Source organism: Achroia grisella, unplaced genomic scaffold, assembly GCF_030625045.1.
Source record: "Achroia grisella isolate CSIRO2021 unplaced genomic scaffold, CSIRO_AGI_Agris_v1 utg903, whole genome shotgun sequence".
NCBI classification, from domain to species: domain Eukaryota; kingdom Metazoa; phylum Arthropoda; class Insecta; order Lepidoptera; family Pyralidae; genus Achroia; species Achroia grisella.
The window spans coordinates 2,713,298-2,734,863 of NW_026713061.1; the positions used below are offsets into that span (position 1 = coordinate 2,713,298).

General features: G+C 31.9%; 2 protein-coding genes across 3 annotated transcripts; both read right to left on the reverse strand.

Moving 5' to 3' along the window:
• Positions 1-1,837: 1,837 nt before the first annotated feature.
• Positions 1,838-16,427, reverse strand: LOC131853658 (large neutral amino acids transporter small subunit 1). Its single transcript, XM_059204637.1, has 5 exons — positions 15,632-16,427; positions 11,892-12,110; positions 6,696-6,966; positions 5,639-5,963; positions 1,838-2,508 (listed from the first exon to the last, which is right to left on the reverse strand). Exons 1-5 carry the CDS (start codon positions 15,912-15,914, stop codon positions 2,116-2,118), a joined length of 1,491 nt encoding a protein of 496 aa, XP_059060620.1. The 5' UTR covers positions 15,915-16,427; the 3' UTR covers positions 1,838-2,115.
• A 670-nt stretch (positions 16,428-17,097) lies between these two features.
• LOC131853666 (angio-associated migratory cell protein) lies at positions 17,098-20,466 on the reverse strand. 2 transcript variants are annotated; one of them, XM_059204651.1, is made up of 5 exons: positions 20,449-20,466; positions 19,358-19,967; positions 18,940-19,114; positions 18,307-18,423; positions 17,098-17,795 (listed from the first exon to the last, which is right to left on the reverse strand). In XM_059204651.1, the coding sequence occupies exons 2-5, from the start codon at positions 19,961-19,963 to the stop codon at positions 17,479-17,481; spliced, it is 1,215 nt and encodes a 404-aa protein (XP_059060634.1). In that variant the 5' UTR covers positions 19,964-19,967; positions 20,449-20,466; the 3' UTR covers positions 17,098-17,478. The 2 variants fall into 2 exon arrangements, with proteins under 2 accessions (XP_059060634.1, XP_059060633.1); XM_059204650.1 differs by lacking the exon at positions 20,449-20,466 and adding an exon at positions 20,258-20,419.
• Positions 20,467-21,566: the final 1,100 nt, after the last annotated feature.

Below are 21,566 nucleotides of genomic sequence, written 5' to 3' on the forward strand. Positions count from 1 at the left end.
TCAGTAACACCTTTCATATTTGTATTGATTTGTCCTAAATGCGGAAGGCGTTTGAAATCGATTACTTGAGCTCTTTGATCTGCAACTCCGCAGTAGACATCGGGTCGTCATTACCGGAATTTGTAACAGAGTCCTACATTCCGTTATATTCCAGTTGAAATTTTTGTCGCTTGCATGTTCACCGCAAATTGCAAGCTACTAGAAGTAACAGAGTTACAACGAGGAAAGAAATATTGAGTAAGTCAATACTTGCAAGTTGACAGTGGACGCCTTTCTTCATATAGAAAAAGCATTCACATATACAATAACTATAGACGTATATTATTTAATATTCTGCAGATATCACTTCCTATCTAATTTGCAATGATGAAGAATTGCACATAAGGTAAGAAGTCGTCTATGATGGTTCTTACCCCAGTATAACACTTTGTAAGTACATGAGAAATATATAATACCTAGTACACATAAACATTATAGTATAATTTTTTTAATAAATGGTCATCGATCTCAGACCAAAAAACGAGATATAGGAAAGGCAAGTAGTACCAGTTGTACTAATCATAAATAGTTATATTTTCTTACTTGCTGACCCCACAAACGTTTGGTTGCCACATAAATTAAAATCGCTATTAAAAAAATAAGTGTTTATGATAGGAAGGTGAAAATTTAGAATAGTATGTATTTCTCAATGCTAAATCATAATAAAACATTATGTCGTAAAAAAAAAATAGTAGCCGATTCTCAGACCTACTGAGTATTTATATCAAATTTCATAAAAATCGGTCAAGCTGTTTTGGAGGAGTATGGTAACTAAAATTATGATACGAGAATTATACATATAAGATTATAATACATGATGGGATATTTACCTACTGTTGCTCATTATTCACTAATTGAAAAATGGTAGTAAGAATTAAGATGAAACTCTCCCAGTTGGTAGGAATTGACATTGAATTGATATAGGTGGGTACCTATTTAAGAAAAATATATGGATAGTTAATTAGCGTATCGTGTATTTTTTATATACCTGGAATGGCAAGGATGGTCCACCAGATGAATAACAGGTTGACCGCCAGTTAGTTTCCTTTCGTTTTTTATATTTCCCGTATAAAAAACGAGTGATGGTACGATTTATTAAACAGGTCTTGCTGAAACCTTGACGAAGCGAAAATTGATTTAGCGTTGGTAATAATTGACAATGCTAGGATGTGGAATTGTATATATACTATGAGTACAGTAACGGATTTGCGCTTTTAGTGTTTATTAGAGAACAGGTAACTATTTATTACACATATGTAACTACATATTATTATACTATCAATACAAAGTTTTGATATAAAAGAAGACGGGTTCCGAAGAATAGTGTTAATACTTAGGAAAATTAAAGTGGTAAATAGAAACTGAAGTAGGCTTTCTAAAAAGTCGTCTAAGTTGATACTTTAGTCTCATCTCATGCTGTGTTTCGGTTGAACGGTGAAATAGGCAGTCAAATTACGGGATAAGGCGCATGATATTATATTAGTCCTTAAGGATGTCACCGCATGTTGGGCATCATAGGCGTCAAATGATTGTTGGAATTACTTCGGTTGTTTGATCCAATTGTTGAGTTGAGCTAATAAAATAATGTTCGGTCTCCGTACAAAAGTGTGAAAATGCGTACTTTATAATAATTGATGCACCCGAAAGGTTTTTTGTAGTTAATATACTTGTTAATACAATATTACAATTACTGAGATTGTTATATATCAATAATATAAAAAATAAAAAAGGAGAAACGAATAATAATCAATTACTACTGTAAGTAATATATTAAATTCATTAAATTTTAGTTGGCTTCATGAGATGTAAAGTAATAACACGGTCGTATGATCTGAAGAAGAAATTTATTACAACTTTAAACTTCAGACTGGAACGTCACAAACTTATTTATGTAGAAAGAATCATTTTCGTCAATGTCTTATTTTTAATACATATTTTCTATTAATTCTATTATTACATTTAAAAAAGGCTACCCTTCTTAATAAATAACAAAAATAATCGCATACATTTAATACAAATAATATGAGAAAATATAAAATCACACAAAGATCTGTTGAAGTGTTATAATTTCAAAGATCATAAATCTTTCGAATCTTCTGGAAGACAAAGGAACATTTTGGAGCATGCTATATTGAATGATTCACATGCTAATTGCAACCATTCTGGTTTGGCTTTCCATTTGATAAAGATGCAATATACAGGAACGCCTAATGCTATTAGAGCTATGCCGACTCCAACTTCAGTAGGACTTGTAAAGCATGAACACACGACGAGGAATGCACATATGATGAGGAATGCTATCGGCAGGATCAAGTTGACGCGGATGGGCCTCAGCATATGCGGCCGAGAGTACCTCATCCAGAGTAATCCAGCCACTGAACTGAGGGTGAATAGGGCTTCGACAGCTGTCACGTACACTATTAGGGACTCCACGTTGTTTGAAACCAGGAGCGCTAAGGTCACTACACACTGCAACAAACAAATATTTATAATTAATGACTAATATTGTGTATCTGGAATAATGTGTTGTTCAAATAGTAAAAATATTTTTTAAATAAATGCAACGATCCGGAATTATTATATTTATTTGAAAAATATTCTTACTGTTACACTTCACATAACTATACACAAACCAGCAAAAGTTGTATTTTGGAATTGCAATATCAATCTAGAACACTCCTAGATTGATAAATTGAATAAGAGATCAACAAAGCGATAAGAATCTATCGAATAATAATTATTAATAATATAGTCCCATTCAGATACTAGATTTAAAAGTCGATTGATAATCAGTTCAATGTTGGCGGTATAGATATAAATATATTAAGTACCTATTTAAAAAAATATTTTTATAAGTTTTTTAATATTTGTAATGAGTACAAATGTTACTTTCGGAATATTTTTTACGAAATAGGTTGACAAAATTGAGAAAAGTTATTAAAGCTACTTGCAATTCACATGCCCAAATTACATTATTACGGTAATAAAAAATAGGTGTCTACTTTGTAATATATTTTTATTTAAGTACCTGACTCTAAATTCAAAGCAAATTGACATAGCATTCGCGACCTCGAATCATATTTTGTACAGCTGTTTAATGACTTATTCTTACACGGTTATTATAATGTAAAGTAACTAAGTAATAACAATATGTCTCCTCATTTAATGATTTCCTAGGTATACTATATAACCTACAAATAGGCAAACAATACAAAAATAAATAATGAATAATTAACACAGCGCCATCGGCAGCAACGTGTTACGGGTAGACTAGACAACACATATAAGTACATAGATTTTTTTTAGATAGATTGAAGGGTATTCTTAGGTTATTTTATATTTCAGTATGTAATTTCCAAAGGAGACAATTCTTTTCTACATGTATGGGCTATAACCACATACGATATGTAGTAGATTTTCCTATTCATCTTGGCAAAATCTGCAGTCTTTTGATAAGCACATACCTCTGCTTTTTCAGAACATTTGCAGTGTCCAGTGAGGTCCTAGTTATGATGCATATGTTGTTTTAATTCCATAACATTAGTCTATTAGGAGTATTGCTTACAGTAGCCCGTTATTAGGGCTTTTGAATATAATCCTGGCATTTGATTTTCTACGTGTGATTCAGTACCTCCTATTTGATAAGATAATACTGTACTAAAAACATTAAGTAGGTACATATCCTATTCATATAGTTAACTAATTAATTATTGATTGTACTATATAAATATCAACAATAAAATAACATTGTATAATACTGTTGTGAGTTTACAAAAGATAGCTCAAACTTACACTATTATCAACTCTTGATATATACTATACGTAATAAATAAATATCTACTATTATAAATACTATACGTAGATAGTAAATAGAATATATTATTGTACGAGAAAAACTGTTATTAGAGGATTTACAACATGACACAACACAAAACAAAGAGTTTTAGAAATTTGTTTTTTTTTGTCAGTGTGTTTTTACGTAAACCAAGAAAATAATTATTTGGATGCGTTTTTAACTATCTAATAGGTTTAAGAAGTTATAAACGATTGTTATTCCGAATACAACAAGTACGAAGTCTCGAGATATACTCAGCTGGTAATTTGTAATATTCTCTTATCTGCGGTAGGTAATCAAATTTTAAAAAATAGATAACGGATGTAAACCGCGTTCATTTATTTTCTATTATGAGGGTGTAAGTCGATATGAACACGACGAGATTATTACATTTCTAAAGAATACAATGCGATATATCCCATTCAAGCATATATTAGTCAAGATACTAAATCATATAGGTACCTAATGTTTATGGAACTCACTAATCAGATTACAATTGTTACAACAATCATTTGTTGCAATCTACAGATTGATCTATATTTATTTTACTAACAGGTAGTAAAATAAATGTAGATTAATCAACAATGAATGCTTTTACGTAAAAATGCGATAAATTTAATAACATAATAATCATTGCCATGTCAATCAATTGTAGAATCAATTCCATTGTAGAACAAACTCATTAAATAAAATATGCATTGTCTTTAAACGATATAGTGAAATATTTCAACTCGATTAGCTGGTTAAGTGTTTGAAAATGAATAAGAAATATAACTCGTAAATTAACCATTATACGTAAAACTATGTTAATGACTGAGTTTCAGCATTATCGATATGTCTATGGTAGGTACCTACTAGGATAAAATGGTAACTACTTAAGTTACGTTTTACGTATAGTAATATTTGCTAATGCAGTATGATAGGCTATAGCTATTAAAGTTTCCTAAAAACGCCGAATCTTGATTAATCAAATAAGAGTGTTGAAGTTTTGTGCTCATGGCTTTATTCTTTGATATGGTTTTCACAGATGTGTTTAAGACAATTTTCGTATTATTTTTGACAAATAAAAAAAATAAAAAAAGAATTGTTTACAAAGTATTGTATACAAAGAAACAAATAATTTCACTTACATATTAATGCTAATTAGGAATGAGCAAACTACATGATAAATAAATAACTCAGCAAGTAAATCAAATTACCTTATCGATAGTGTATGTTTGTACTCCGTAAATAGATAATTATGAACTTATGTGTATATTTTGAATATTTACTTTAATTTTGTTAATGCCTTCAATTAACAAATGACTATAAATATGGTTGCAATTATCTTATATGGTTATAATCTGTACATGCACTGAAAAGTGATCAAAACGTTATATTGAAAAACAAATACGCTGTCAACTAAACCTGTGGTGATTAAAAAACTAACATGTTCCACATTTTGCTGAGTATATTTGAATCTATTTTGGGCTGTCATGTGGTACAATATAAAGGTTTTTGTTTACAACAGTAAAAAGTTAAGTAAAAAGTTCTGTTTTAGCTAGGGTGCATATTACTTTGTGAGGTTTTTGTATACGAGTACTAATGTATCATATAGTTTGTTACTATGGAACTATATACCCAATTTCGAAACGTGAAAAAAAATTCATAACACTCCAGTAGTTTCGGGATTTAGTTTCCTCATCACAATGTTCTCCGTGTAGGATGTTTAGGTTGACAATATTATCGCAAAATAATTAATAAATTATTTTGACTTTAACTTACCATAAATATAAGAGAAGGAACTGGTGTTAATCTCTTCACGTCTATTAAAGATATAGCCAAAGGAAGATGGCCATTCCTTGCACCCACGAAGAACAACCGAGATGAGGTATATATGGCCCCATTCAAAGAGCCCAACGTGCACAGAGCAACGAATAGAGGCATGATCCACGCCACCACCCCAAGAATTTTTTCACTAAAGGTGACGGCAACAGCTTCCGAAGCGATGATCTCGTCGGTGCTGAGTACAGCGAAGAATGCCACATTGGTGAACGTGTAGACTAAAGTCACCACCGGCATTGATATGCAGATCGCCCGTGGTAAGTTCCTGTAATAGTGTAATAAATATAAAACACATATACCTCACTTCTTCAATTACTACATTTCCTTCACTGTTATCAGAGATGTTGCATTAAATAATAAATAATTTCATAACCTTAGACAAATAACACAGCGCCATCTAGTCCCACGATAAGCAGAGCATGTGTCATGTGTATTGTGTACTAGACAACTGATATAAATACTTTTTTTGTAGATACATAAATAATATACATACAGAAAACACCCAGACCGATACAAACATTCATACTCATGAAAGCAAATATTTGCACCGTACAAGGAATCGAACCCGCGATCATCGTAGTGTGTTAAACCGCTAAACCACCGAGGCCGTATATTGTATATTTATGTGATAGTTAGACTTTATAAAAAGTCGTTTGCGTGGATGAATGTAATATTATAATAATAGATCAGTTTAATTATCTGTTTCTATCTCTCTTTCTACCAGTTATTCTCTCAGTGATGCCAGTTTTTTTCTTAGTATATTTGTTACATCCATTTCTGCTGTTCACATTATATTTACAAGCGATAGATACGTATCTAGTCGTAAATATATTATAGTTTGAGCTTTGAGTACAATAGATATTACCATACATTATATAGCATTTTAAATAATAAATAAAATATTATTATATTATATTATTAAATTATATTACAATAAAAGTTTTGTTATATGCATGTGTATATGTAATAACAAATTTAAAATATAATATATACTAACTTGTAAGGTTCCTTTAATTCTTCAGTGACAAAATTGAGGTAATTCCATCCAGAATAAGAAAATAGTCCTGTATAGAAAGCAATCGCTAAGTTTCCAGGATCTGTTTCGGTGCCTTGCATCATCGATTCGAGATTCTCAGTGTGGCCAGAGAACAGGTACCACAGACTGGCGAAAAACGTCACGACCAGAGCTAGTACTTTGGCCGCCGTGAATGAGTCCTGCACACGCGTTACCCATTTCACATTGTAGCAATTGATGACGGTAAGGATACCTGTAATGAAGAAAATACTAATATTATAAAGAGGTAAAATTTTTGAGATTGAATATTTTTTGAGATGTGGACATTTTGGTATAGAGAGATTCTATATACAAACAGAATTGGCTGTTGGACAGAGAAAATTTTGTCTCAATTCCAAGTACACCCGTGAAAAGCCGGGACGAGTAACTAGTTTAGTATAATCGCAGATAACACAATATTGTATAATACTAAACACAGTAGACTATTTATATAAGTACGCGCTATTTTGTATTCGCAGTACCCGCCCACATTTTTTGGTAGAGTCAATTAGACTTGTTTCTTCATGAGTCTAACCACAATCTAGATAATCATATGTCCCTACTGTGGAATTATACTGATCATTGACAAATTGTAAACTAACACAGTTTAAAGTTTGAAAACAAACAGAGTCTATAAAAGAAAACTAATAGAAATAGAAATAATCTTTATTCAAATAAACTCATTACAAGCTACAAACTTTTGAATAGTCATATTTTGATTCTATCACTCATTCGGAATGTAGATTCATCACAAGAAGAATGAGCAAGAAACTTGTGTGTTGCTCTTTTTAATAGATGTTTTTTTTATATATATAATTACAGTATAACAAGTAAGAGGCATGCGATAATCAACATAGAAATCGCTACGCACTTATTATTAGTGCAATCAGATAATATTGTCAGTGCTATGGATTTTAAGTTTTTCTACGAAAACATTATTATCGTTAACGAATTCTTCAATTTTATAGTAAGCTTTTTTTGCAAAGGAAGTGTTTTATATGACAAATAAATCTTTTTTCTGGCAGTTTTATAACACTCTGGGATTTTGTTGACAACCTTACGCAAATGCCATAAAACGAATTACTAACTTTAGCTAAACGACACTTAGGTAAAATCATTATTGTTATTATTACGTAAACTTTTATTAGTGCAATCACTTACTCTTTTGAAACTGTCTATATACTTCCTGGTATAATACGACATTAGCATATATAATCTAGGCAGAAGTCTTAACTTCTAGCAAGAAAGGTAGTAAATTTTTCAGACTGTGCTGTTTAAGCATTGCATTGTATCATACTCATAATTATCCGCTTGAAAATTGATTCCGAGTTCCTTATATATTACTTATGTCGAGGATTAATCCGAGAGATGATTATGATTTGACTATCGATAGCAGACAGATGACCAAATTATTGGTTCGACCAAAGATAGTTGGTTGAACCAATAATTAATCAATCTGTGAAAACGTTTACTAAACTTACTCGTAGATAAGAGAATCTCAAAATTAAAAATAATTAACAGGAGTAAATACCGTCACTATCCCCTAATAAAGTCTTAACATATATGGTATTGACTGATTATATGCTGCACTCTATGTAGAACTGCTTTGATAGAATTGGCCATCCTGGAATATGGAACTAATTAAGTAAATGGGAGCATTGTAGTCTACAGTATGTTATTTAATAAAAAAAAACTGTATAAAAATAACTATTAGCTACATTTTACAAATAGTTCATAGTGCGACGTACGAGGAAATAAACACAAAATTAATTAATGATGTTTACAAATATTTATAGTGCCTAGGTAGTAGCAGTACCTACGAGTAGGTATATACTAATGTCATTTCAGAATATATATATAGCATTAACAGGGATTTTATCATGTATAGTATAGAGAAATTCTCAATTAAAAATAGTAACATGTACTTACAATTTTACAATATGTAAGGAAACACTTGCATTTGCAAAACCCATTGATATAAATATAATTTACGAAATCGGCGTTCCAAAATAAAGCATCAGAAAAGAGAACTCTATTGGCTATCAGTACTAATTCAGAATTGAGGAAAATATTGAGACGTATGTATTAAAATAAACGCTGTTGCATAAAGGATATTTTTATTTACAATTACAAGACAAAAGTGGCAGATTAAACTCAATTACATATGTCGCAAATGCGTAGTAAAATTGATACCTTTTCTATAAATTGATTCAGGATTCCAGATGGTGACCGTGGGTCTGGCTTTAACAGCCAATCACGTCACGTCATCAAGTGCCCTTATCGACTATACACGGCAAGATAATCCGCACAAGAGTATGTGTCAGTACGATGCGGGAGGAAGCCCTCATTATCCTGTCAGGAGCAATCAGCACAGGCGGCCGAGCCACAGAATACTATGTACCGACGAGAGTTATAAAGACACGGACATAGTTGCCTATTGTTGAACTGAGCTCAAAGGCCTCGGGGCTAATCTTGTTTGTATTGGTATTGATGTAGTGTCGGACAAGACATGACAAGATAAATATATAAATGAAGCAGCGAAATTAATACACTAATGGCTTGGTGTAATACAGAATCAGCTAATAAACAGCAATGAACACGCCATCAGTGTATATATATATATCTATGCATATAAATAAAATTGGAGTGTCTGTTTGTAATAGCTTTATATTATTGAAATAACCGTTTTTTACTACATGCATATGGATGTCGTGACGATGTGCGGTTTGAATGAAATATACAACTATAGCAACTACACATGAAGATATTCGCAACCTGGCCTTCGACTTTCTATTGGAAAAGGAATTATTCAAATTATAAAGTATATAATCAATGCGGGTTTCATAGCTCATTAAAAAATCGTAGGCTGTGATTCTTTGAATAGTTCCTTAGAATTTAAAAATGCATAATTTATTCTGCATTTCTGAGCGTTACCTGTCCTTTGAGCTTAATTTCTGGTGGCTTAAATAATATATTATAGTATATACAACGGTATGAAAAACATTATCGTAGAAAAATATTTTATAATAACTAATGGGATTCATCCCATATACAAAATATATTCATTTTAATTTCTGGAGTCAAAAATGTAATCACATAAATTATCACAAAAAAAAAATACAAGGCTTTGGAACTACAAATAAATTATGGACAATTACAAATAAATTATGACTTTCGGGAACCAGTATGGGGGCCCGCCAACATGTGTAATGTCTTTCGTATGCCCATAATTCTTGGAGGGTTGCGTACAGCACATCGTACTTTATGTGCAAATAATAAGACTTACTTTGCATACTTTTCATAAACCTGAATTTCGAGTTATGCTTGTCCATGTATAAAACATTTAAAGGCCAAATTCGTTGAAGAAACTAAGTGGTACTCGCTTCTCAGAATTACACGAAGCGAATGCCATGTTTCTTGTGGTGATAAATTGCAATTATCTGTGAGAAGTGTAGGTATATCTGTGTTATAAACCTTCAATAACGCCGTAAAAGGGTGATTACTATGAATAGAGCGTGGGGTCATAGACTAACTGTGCCTTAGTTAGGTTTGCCAAATAAATGTAAAATCTCGTTCAATGTAAATAATCGTGACCATAAGCTATTTATTATTTTTATAACATAGTATAATTAGTAACCTAAAACTACTATATAATTATTTTAGTAATGAATCAAAACTTTATGTTCATGACGAGGTAGTCTTTTATTTAAAACCCCTTACCCTAAAAACCAGTTATGCTCGTATATGTAACAAAGACATTAAACTAGTTTTGTTAAAATTATCATCATTTAATATAATGCTTCTTTATACAATTAATAATGCAAATGATTACTACGTGCTAGGAGTACTGAGTATGAATGGCATCATTTATAAACATCAAGGGTTTCATCAATTTTAAAAATGTCATCCCTTCTAGCCCAAATCTCATGTAAGTAGGTGTACCTGAGAATATGGTTCCAGACTCTTTAATAGTTAATTACTAGTAGGTATATAGTTGAATAATAAAATACTCTTTCTAATCAGGTTAACTGCCTCTTTAATATCTCCAGACTAATCTTATACTTGATGACCACTTTCAAGATTTTATCATGCTTCCATCGAACATTCTATCGGGATACCAACAAGCAATGTATAAGTAGCAATCGCATTTATGTTTCTATTGATATTTCTTACTTACTTTCACATTATATCTCGGACGACATTAGGTATTTATAAAATTTACAAACAAAAATGGCTAGTATTACTCCGTAGTTACTTTTCATATACCTACCTATCTATGTATATCAAAGTACGTATCCAACAACTAACTTAATGTGAGGACGAAATTAATTCAATAATTGTTTGTTACTGACAGGTATTGCTTTTTATTAATTATATGTATAGTTATTTGGCGTCTAGCCCTCGCTATTTGGCATGGGTGGCGATACACTTATATTTGTAGAAAATTTTGTTAATATTCATATTCATATATCAATTAATGAGAACAACTACAGACTACAGACATTGTTAAATTTCGGTAGTGAACGCTGTCAATCTGAAATTATAATTATGAATACAGAATAGTTTCTCGATTTTTTGAGACTAATGATTTAATTGTATTTAAACAAAATATACTTACACCTCGTTATGCTATCATAGCCATTAATGACAATCAACTAATCATGTAAGTTTAATAGTAGTCTCCTTACCGTGAGGACTGTTATATAAGAAAGAGATATGATGGGGAGATGGATGGATCATGTCAGAGGCATTGTCAACTAACGACGTCATAGTGAACGCATTACTTGACACGCCCACATTTCGCTCCGTATATTTAAATTCCACTTGGTAGGGGGCGACCGCCGTCTCGTGGATTAATTTGTTTTTGTTTCCATCACCGGAGATGCATTCCATATTTAGAAATATAAATTGAGACACAAAGTCTTTTTAGAGCCCGGTTTGAACTTAGAACCTTAGTTCGGGTAGTACATGAATGTATACCTATATATATATATATATATATATATATATATATATATAAGAACGAAATAATGGAAAACATTTATGATTGATGAATCGATCCTGCCAATTTAGAGAACATGATATTGCAATAGCACTCCCAAATTGACGTAATATACTTAATAGAGTAAACATACTAACAGGTAATTGAGGCTGCTATAAGACTGACAGCATCGTCCGGAGGTTTACACTCAGGCCACAGGGGCTTGAGAATGTTCTGCGCGAAGGTGAGTGCTGTAATGGCGTTCCCAGTTGGCACCAAGATGAACAGCGCGACCCATAGGTACAGGAATGATGGGAGGGCACCGAATGCCTCGCCGATGTACGCGTAATCTCCGCCTGATTTGGGAATCATGGTACCTGGAAAATAACATCTTGTTTGAATATATTGTAATTATATTTACGAAGCTATCAGTACGAGTAACCAATAGAAAATGAATGTTAAAACAATTAATAATAAAATTACCTACTACTAAACTGAAGATAATTTATAGAAATTAGTTCTTTACTGTCTCCAAATATCGATCAAATATTACAATAGGACCCTTATAGTGCGACAAATAAACAAGATGTAAAATCAAATACCCTATATTTTCTTTGGCGTAAATTGTTTTGCACTTCATACAATGCATTTTATTTACATGTGTAAATAGGTATATTAAAATCATAAATGGTACAAAATATTTGTGAGACACGGTGTAATGCAGATAGTTGGAATAGATAGATAAAGTGAACTTACGGTTTATATATTAAAGTTTAAATTTGCATACAAATAGTAAGAGTGCAGTGGTGCCCTGATTGGCCACTTTAAATCAATTGCCAGAGACACCTGTATAACGAGGTCATAAAACTATGAAATTGTGCTAGTAGACTAGTGAAATAATCTATAAAAATCATAATACCTAAATTTGTGGACACTAACTAGGCTTTCGTTAATTCTTAACAATACGCAATTTATTCACATATTTTAAAAAGAAAGACTCTAAAAGCACTCTTCGATGTTCACAAAATCTACTGGAACCTAAAATACAGGGTTATACTTAGTCTACATACCAGGCAACGATGTAGGTATATATATATCTAATGTGAAAATTGGAAGATATAAACTTACAACACTAAGCAAGCAAAAATTATAAAAAAAAGCAAGAGTAATAATATTCTTGCTTTTCCTTCTCAACTAATTCAGGCTTGTATATATATATATGCGCTTGTATATATATATAGTTTAAAACAAAATCGCTGCCGCTGTCTGTTTCTTTATATCTTTTAAATTACGCAACGGACTGTAATGCAGTTTCAGCAATAGATAGAGTGATTCAAGAAGAAGGTTATGTATATATGTATACAAATACAAAGGTGTTATAGTATGGAACAAGCCGAGAAATTCAAAGATTTGTATAATATAAAGCCGGGACGGATGGTCAGTCTGAGCTATTTCTATTCTCTTCCTTCTCCCTATTGAAATAACGATATTGCGAGACATTATCTTAATATGAGTACGATATTATGTGAGTTTATATAAGACTTCTTCAGTTCAAAATTTTTGTACTGACATAACTGCTTCTAGGTAGGCATACAAAAAGGAAAAGTTTTGCAAGGTCTCTTTAGGGATAAATTATTAAATACCATTGTCAAGTCGTCTCTACATTTTTGTGTGACATAATAGGACCGATTCTGCATACATAATTATTATCAAAATTAGATTTCAAATCAACTTGTACCATATTTTTTTTGTTCACATTTATAATACGCGTCTTCCGAGTCACATATTCCGAAGAATTTCTTTCTTTATTATTTTCTTTTTTACTCTATGCCCACAAAAAGTAAGTAAGCTTGCACTGTTTTATCTCTAAACTATATACTTATAGACCTAATAAAAGTAACATTAATAGTACCGAACTATGAATAGTAAAGCAATATCGCATGGATATGTCTAGCATGTGGGACAAATTTATAATTAACTTGAGACATATCATTGTTTTATTATAAAAAACAAAGTTTTACGAGTACCACATACCCTGAGTTCAATCACCGCATGTGTAAGAAGCAGCATGCTTCGCCAAGTTAAATAATTATGACTATAGATTTTTTGTTAAACGATAAAATGTTTGCATACAATATCCAACTGTTAAAGATTTATATTGTGTTAGTATGAGATAGATAGTACCATACATAAGTTTGTCTTGGCGGTGTAGCGGTTTAATACTTTACCGCCTTACTTCCAATAGTCGCAGGTTCGGTTCCCGTGCTACAAGTGATTTATTATCATGAGTATGATCGCTTGTATTGGTGTAGGTGTATTTTATATATATCTAACAAATATGGCTTCAATTATTCTATTATAGCTCATGCTTTGTTTAGTTTGGGATTAGATAGTAGTACCTACTGTCTGAATTGTATGGGGTTGTTAATACATATACCTACATGTATAACCAATTATGTTTTGATCTTTTAGGGTCAAGAGATATATTTGGGTACATAAACTGTTACATATATATAATGTGAATACGAAAATTTGTCTGTCTGTTTGTTACTTTATCACGAATCTTATCAAAAAGAGACAATGTCGTGCATAAAGTCCATCTTTCCAATTATATAGTCTGTAAAACAGCACATTGGAGGCATGCTGGGCCCATAACCTCTTAATTATAAGATCGGCAAAACTATGCAGATAAATAAAGGAATCGTGTGGCCCTATATGTAATATATCTGTTTTTGTTATAGAAATGTCATACAATATGAAACTGTCTACATTATAACACCTAGCTATTCCAACGTTGGGTTGTCTATTAAGTGGATACATAGCTTCAATTTCTTAAATTTCTTCGGCGAACACGCAACATTATCATTTCAACATTCTCTTGCATTTGTCGCTCAGTGAATTTAGATGAAAACTGTATCACTACATAGTACCTACATCTTGTGCACTACTATTTCTACACTAAAATAAGTATGAGCTGCTAATAGAAAAAAAAAATCGTCTAATGTATTATTTACACTTATAATCCAATAATAACAAATATATTTTTGTTGAGATTAATAATAAATTCTGTAAATAGAAATTTAAAAAGTTCATATTGATCCCGTACAAGACTTAATTATGCCTACTCATAAATACAAGAGTTTGTAATATGCACGGATTGAACTCGAAACCATCGAAAGATGAAATTGTGTAGGTATAAAGTTACATTTAAAAAATAGTCTGCTTATAACATACTTTAACAATATGGCACCTAGCCTTATTGTTGAAATGTTTATTACTTATATGACAACCAATTATATTTAGAGCTGACCCGCGCTATTTCGTCTGTACTTAGACACACTTAGGTAGGTACTTAACATTTATCATTATGTTTCGCAGAAAATACATATAGAGATTTTTATAAAGCCTTTATAGCACTGCCATAGTCGGCTTATAAAGGCTTCTTAAATTTTATGAAAAAGACAGATATTTTTTTTAAAAATTATAACCTGTGTGTTATTTTTCTAATGCATAAACTATATTAGTGTAAAGTTTCTTCAAAATCGGTTCAGTAGTTTGAAAGAGTAACAAACATCCATCCATCCATACTCACAAATTTTCATGTTTATAATATTAGTAAGATTTACACATACATACATGTATTCCAGTATGACTGTTTACGACTATGACGATTGGTAGAATCGTTAAGGCGCAACGTCTGTAGAGTCATTTTCATATTTACAATGCTGACAGTAATTATAACCGACCCTTTTGGGCTTTGGGGTAAGGAGATACCAATTTAAAGTTCTGTTACTTCTATTACCACAATTATCACCTTGTCTTAAATGCTTAATTTGGGGCATACCATAGCTGTTAGACATCCTTCATACTCGTATATATTAATTTAATTTCCACTTACCTAGTTCTGCATAACACAAGGCGCCGACCATTGATAGGAAACCGGAGAGAATCCATACAATGAGGGCCATTCCCTTCGAGCCGGAGTGCTTTAGCACCAGGGTTGGCGACACGAAGATACCCGATCCTACTATCACGCCGACAACAATCGCAACACCATTCATTAAATTTAACTCCTTCTTCAACCTAACGCCCTCCGAGGAGTCTTTGTCATTGTTTTCACACTCTGAACCCATGTCCATTGCTTTTGGTGATAGTCCTTCCAAGGCTGCTACTTTCGCCATTTTAAAGTTTCAATAAATTCACAAAATTAAAATACGAATATTACGCGCTACAAAATTTTAGGCACATGGCGGTATAATTATTTATCACTTTGTCTGCATAGTTACCGAAAATTGTGATCGTTATTCACGCAAACATTGCATCATAAAACCGCTGCGGCAAAGACCACGTGCATCTTGATACACCATGAAACCGCCATGAACTGATAAAATCTTTACCTAGTGTTTCGTCACCATACTTTGCTGATAACGAGCACTTGTCAATAAATTGTGTTAAACTATATGTTCCTGTCAAATTTTATTAATATGAAACTAAGGTTAAAATATACATCACATTAAATTTTAAGAATGTCACTATTATTATTTTTTTTATAAAATATTGAATTTATTTAATTTCAATATATTGATAAGTACAAAACAAAACTATATATGCCGTCGGAAAAAGATCGAAATATAGCACGCTGGATGTTCCCAGAACAGACCGTCACGTTCGTCGCGTACTACTTACTATTCACTTTACCGCTTTACACAAGTTAACCAACTGGTGGGACTGTCTACCGGCGGCGTGGGTTGACTCATGCTTAAAAAGTCATGGGTGCTGCTCGGCAGCAACCAATAGTCGACCTTAACGTCAGACTGTAAGTATGTGTTTTAAAGTAAATATCTCCTTGTGAATTCATTGCCAAGTTTGAACAACTGGTTTCTACCCATCTCTCTTGTTCACGTGTTAACACGTGTGTTTTGTAAAAAGAAAATGTATTCAAACAATATTTATTCTAGTCTCCTGAAAACGGTGGAATATCTGATAAGAGAGCACGTTGACCGTTATCTCATACAAGCAGTTCGAATACTTATACAGCTGCTAAACAGGATATGAACAATTCATTTGGTAGCATGATAGAATTACTTGGAGGTCAATGACAGGTTTGACGTATAAAACTGTTTTTTATCAATATGGGTATAAGGATACCGAATTTATTACTACTGGAATGGTGGATAATATAATATACATTTTATAGGTCACAAACGTAGATAGTAAGAGGTATCCAGTTCGTTTCTTCACATGTTTACATATTACAGCAAAAGGAAGAAAAGCAAAAATCAAGAACAATAATAAATGAACGATTGCATACAAATATATAATTTATATAAAACATTAAAACAATCCAAATTAAACAAATCCCTTATTTTTGCTATCATACAATGTGTATATATGTCGTGAGTAAATATATTATCATTCCAAAAGATAAGGATCTTCACGCGTCACGGCACTACCAGTGAAACGAAAATATTTTAACTTTAATTAGCTACCATTTAATTTAATTTATAAGGTATTATAGGCTCAATAAAATAGAAGATTTATACATATCACAATACCGCGTATAAAGTCATTTTAGGCTGTATTTCTATAGATATCTTTCTGTCTTTATAATAATAATTATAGTCTTACTTGTTGGTCAGTTATTATAGAATAGGAAGTGTAACAGTAACTAAAGTTTAGCAGTAAAAGTACTGTTCACTTACATAAGTATATATGAAAAAAACACGTGTTTATAAAAAATATATATTAGTCATTGTCTTTCTTTACGGCATATTTAAATATTCTAGCTGTTCCATCATCTGATGTCGATAATAAAATATTTTGCTTTGCATTATAACATAAATCTAAAACTTCTGATCTATGCCCTGTGAGTGCTAACACTTGTTCACCAGATCTGCCTTCATAGGCTCTTACAGATCCATCCAAACATCCTACTAGGAGATGGTTCTGCACCCAAAACATTTTGGTGACCCCGGCAATTGTGTTCTCATCTACCTTTGAACACTGATGTCGGACCATCTGTCTTGACGCATCCCATATACTGACAGCACCAGTCAATGTACCTAAAACAGGTTAAAAATCATGTAGCTTTTTATTTTATGTATTGAATGAACTTTTTGGAAGTCCATTTTTATAAGTTATAATTTGGTTACAGAAACACTTTGTTTCTTTTGGAAAAGAGTATACAACATTTATTGTTCTATTATTATTCTTCTATTAGAGTGTTGTTACCGTTTAGACCGACATGAAGGTTGTGAATTCGAATCTAATCAACATAGAAACTATGTGTGCATAGATACTTATGACTAATTCTCTAGTCATAGAAATATAGATATTAAATTGAAAAAATGAAATTTCACAGTTGCGGTATATATAATAATATTAATAACAATAATTTTTAAATGACATTAATATTAATTTAAATACAACCAGCCAAATGTAGGTGTGTTGCATTCATCTTCATCTTAACAACTGATAATATTAGGCTTTAGTTAATCTATGATGACTTCATTGTTATTTAAGAGATAAACAACGAAAAAAATTGTGTCTATATAAAAAATAGTAAAGAATCACCTGTTGCAAAATAATCTAACTGTGGATTCTTTGAGAACGCCACAACTTCTAGATCAATGTCAGCTGCCATTTGTCCCACAATTTTACCATTATTTGATGTGGACAACACCACTTTACCTGTGAAAGTAATTAAGAATATTTTTTATATAATTAGTAAAGTATTATGTGTATCTGAAAGTATCCAATGACAATTGTTCTCCTAGTACAAAAGGAGTAAAGATAGTTCTTTCTCAATCTCATCCTATCATGAACTCTTTCAATACCAGAGACATCCCTCAGATCCAACATTTTCTTATCACAAGGATGAATTGGTATCCATGAAAATGTTGGATTAGAGTACACAGTTTTTTACTACTATATCACACCATTCACTTTTGAATATAATAAATGACTTAATTATGCCAGTCTGAGCTGAGGTTCAATCCATTACCAAATAAAACCCTAATGGTGCCCTAAGACTAAACTTATATCCATCAGATAAGAGTTGACATTCAGTTGCTCCATACGTCCACTGGAATTTGGGAGTAGTCCTAGCATCTATCAACTATTCTAAGTTAAAAACCTTATAACTATAGAAATACTTAAGGCATTATTAGAAATTAATAAGGCAATTTAAATAAAACAATTATTTACCATCACTAGACACTGATACAATTACATTATTTTCATGATGTGTGTCTATAGCTGTTACTCTCATTTGGTGAACACTGTCAGGGATATGTTGAAGTACACTGCTAGTTTTTAAATCCCATATTTTGATAGAGCCATCTTCATACCCCGCTACTAGCCGTATGCCATCACTGAAAAGCTGTAAATATGGAAAAGTATGATAAATAAACAAATTGTAAGAGAAAAAATGGCATGAGTTTGCATCATACGAGTTTTAATAAAATTAATAGGATCAATATATATTGTGTTATTATATTAAGTCTGGTGGAGGGAAATAATCATATTTTAATATATTATACAAAATGAATAAATATTGAGATTTAATTCTTTGAGATATTGTTAGAAGTACATATGGTAGTTTTAGTAGTCGAAACATACATACCTTCCCACATTCAACTCTAACATTGTGGCCCTGCAAAATCTTTGTTTCACCTGAGGGTATTTTGAACACATACATATCACCAGAGGCAGTTCCACAGACTAGTACTCGTGCACCAAAATGCCATGAACCCCAAGTCAAATCATCAGATTCATACTCAAATGCCACTGTCCAGGGTTCTTGTTGATTGTTATCTGTATTACATTTCCACACTTTAATCAAGCCACTCATATCCGCCGTAGCTAAGAAAGCACCATCAAAGCTGAACCCCACAAAAACAACAGAATCTTTGTGACCAGTGCAATCCATTACGACTTGTCCTGTTTCCACAGACCACACATATGCCTTGTCATCTTCACCACCACTGACTGCCAGTTTACCATCAGGGTGCAAGTCACAACAGAATACAGACCCAACATGTTTATCAAACACTAGAGAAGCATGATCTTCAGGTGGTTCCATTTCAATGTCCTCTTCATCATCATCCATTTCTTCGTCCAATTGAATCTCATCCATTTCGTCCAAATAAATAACGCCGTCAGCATCCATTGCTGATATTTCATCACCACTTACACTTGATGGTGGCGTGTCTTCTTGAATATCTCGCATTGTGCTTAAATAAAAAAAAGTTAAAGTGATTTTACACATCCACTACAACGATACATTTCTAATACCAATGCCTGCATTGGTATTAGAAAGAAAAACAGTTGATATTTTGTATATTTGTCGGTGATGAACAAACTAAAAATATTAAAAATTATTTTAATTACAGACAAATATAGTGACAACGTAAACCAGAGACTGTATCCCAAGCAGAACTACGAAATATTACTAGTTATTAATATATAATTATATTAATATATTAATTTTGTTTGCAGTAATTTACATAAATTTTTAACTAACCTTATAAAATTTGCAAATAAAAATAATGATGAGTTATTGTATTTAGGATTAATTATAACGTACTAAAAGAAAAAATGTATGAAATCTAATTTCATATCTACAATGTATAATTAAAAGTTTTTTTTAAATAAGCTGATAAAGATAACCATAGAAAATTGTAGTGACAGTCGAGTTCACTACTCAGTACTCACCCGTGTGTTGATGAAGTGACATTGACAGCTATAATTATGTCGGCATGACTCGAAAATCAATTTCAATTGTAGATTTAATATTCAATATAGTAGATGTAATGTATTATTCGATATTGTCATAATCTCTTTAAACTATTAAGAGAGTAATACTTAATAGTTTAAAGTTAATAGTTAAGTTTTACTATATCATTAGTGCTTATATTATATATCAATAAGCAAGTATGTACCACTACTTTTTTATTTTCAGCGTGAGACAATTAAATATATGAACAAAATAAAGTTATAGTGTGATACTCTTATACTACCGTGTAGGGTTCAAAATAATGATGGGTTTTGTTCCCGGGAAATTCGAGAAAAGACTCGAGAAATCATGTACCTATATAGAAATTTAATTGCCCTTTGTTTTATTGCGTGGTGGCGCAATAATTTAAGATATTAACGTTTTTGTTTTCTTTCATGTTATTTTTTTATTTTGTAGAAACTATTTTTGTTTACGTAGTTTTTCTAAATAAGCAGCCAAAAATGGTGCTGTCATTATAAGTCTGAATAATTAGGTCCTAAAAATTGAAATTGGCGTTTTGTAAGGGAATAACCTGAAGTATTTTTTTCAAAACATAATATATTTATTTAATGAAAGTATGTACCATTTCTATTTATGCACTTTTGCATTTTGTTTTTACACTTTGGACTGCCCATCGGAATTTAATATTATCCCTTGCAAGAAGTTATTCAAAATTTCTAAAAAAAAGGTAATCTGTTGGAGCAAGGTCCGGCAAGTTCGGTGGTTGTCTTAGACATTCCAATCGAATCTCTTCTAATTTGGTAACTGTGTGTTGTGCAGTATATGGTCAAGCGTTCTTGGCGATTGACCAGCCTCGGTTCTTTAGCAGCTAGCTTTTCCATCATGGTTTCTCAATTGCTGACAATACACATTTGCCGTAATCGTCTGGCCAGATTTAAGAAAGCCGAAGTGAACAACACCGTAAATAGTCCACCAAACGTTTACAAGTAACATTTTTTGAGCCATATTTCGCTTGGGGCAAGATTTGGTTGGTTCGCCAGGGTTTAGCCATTGCAATGAGCGCTTCCAATTATCGTACAAGATCCACTTTCCACCA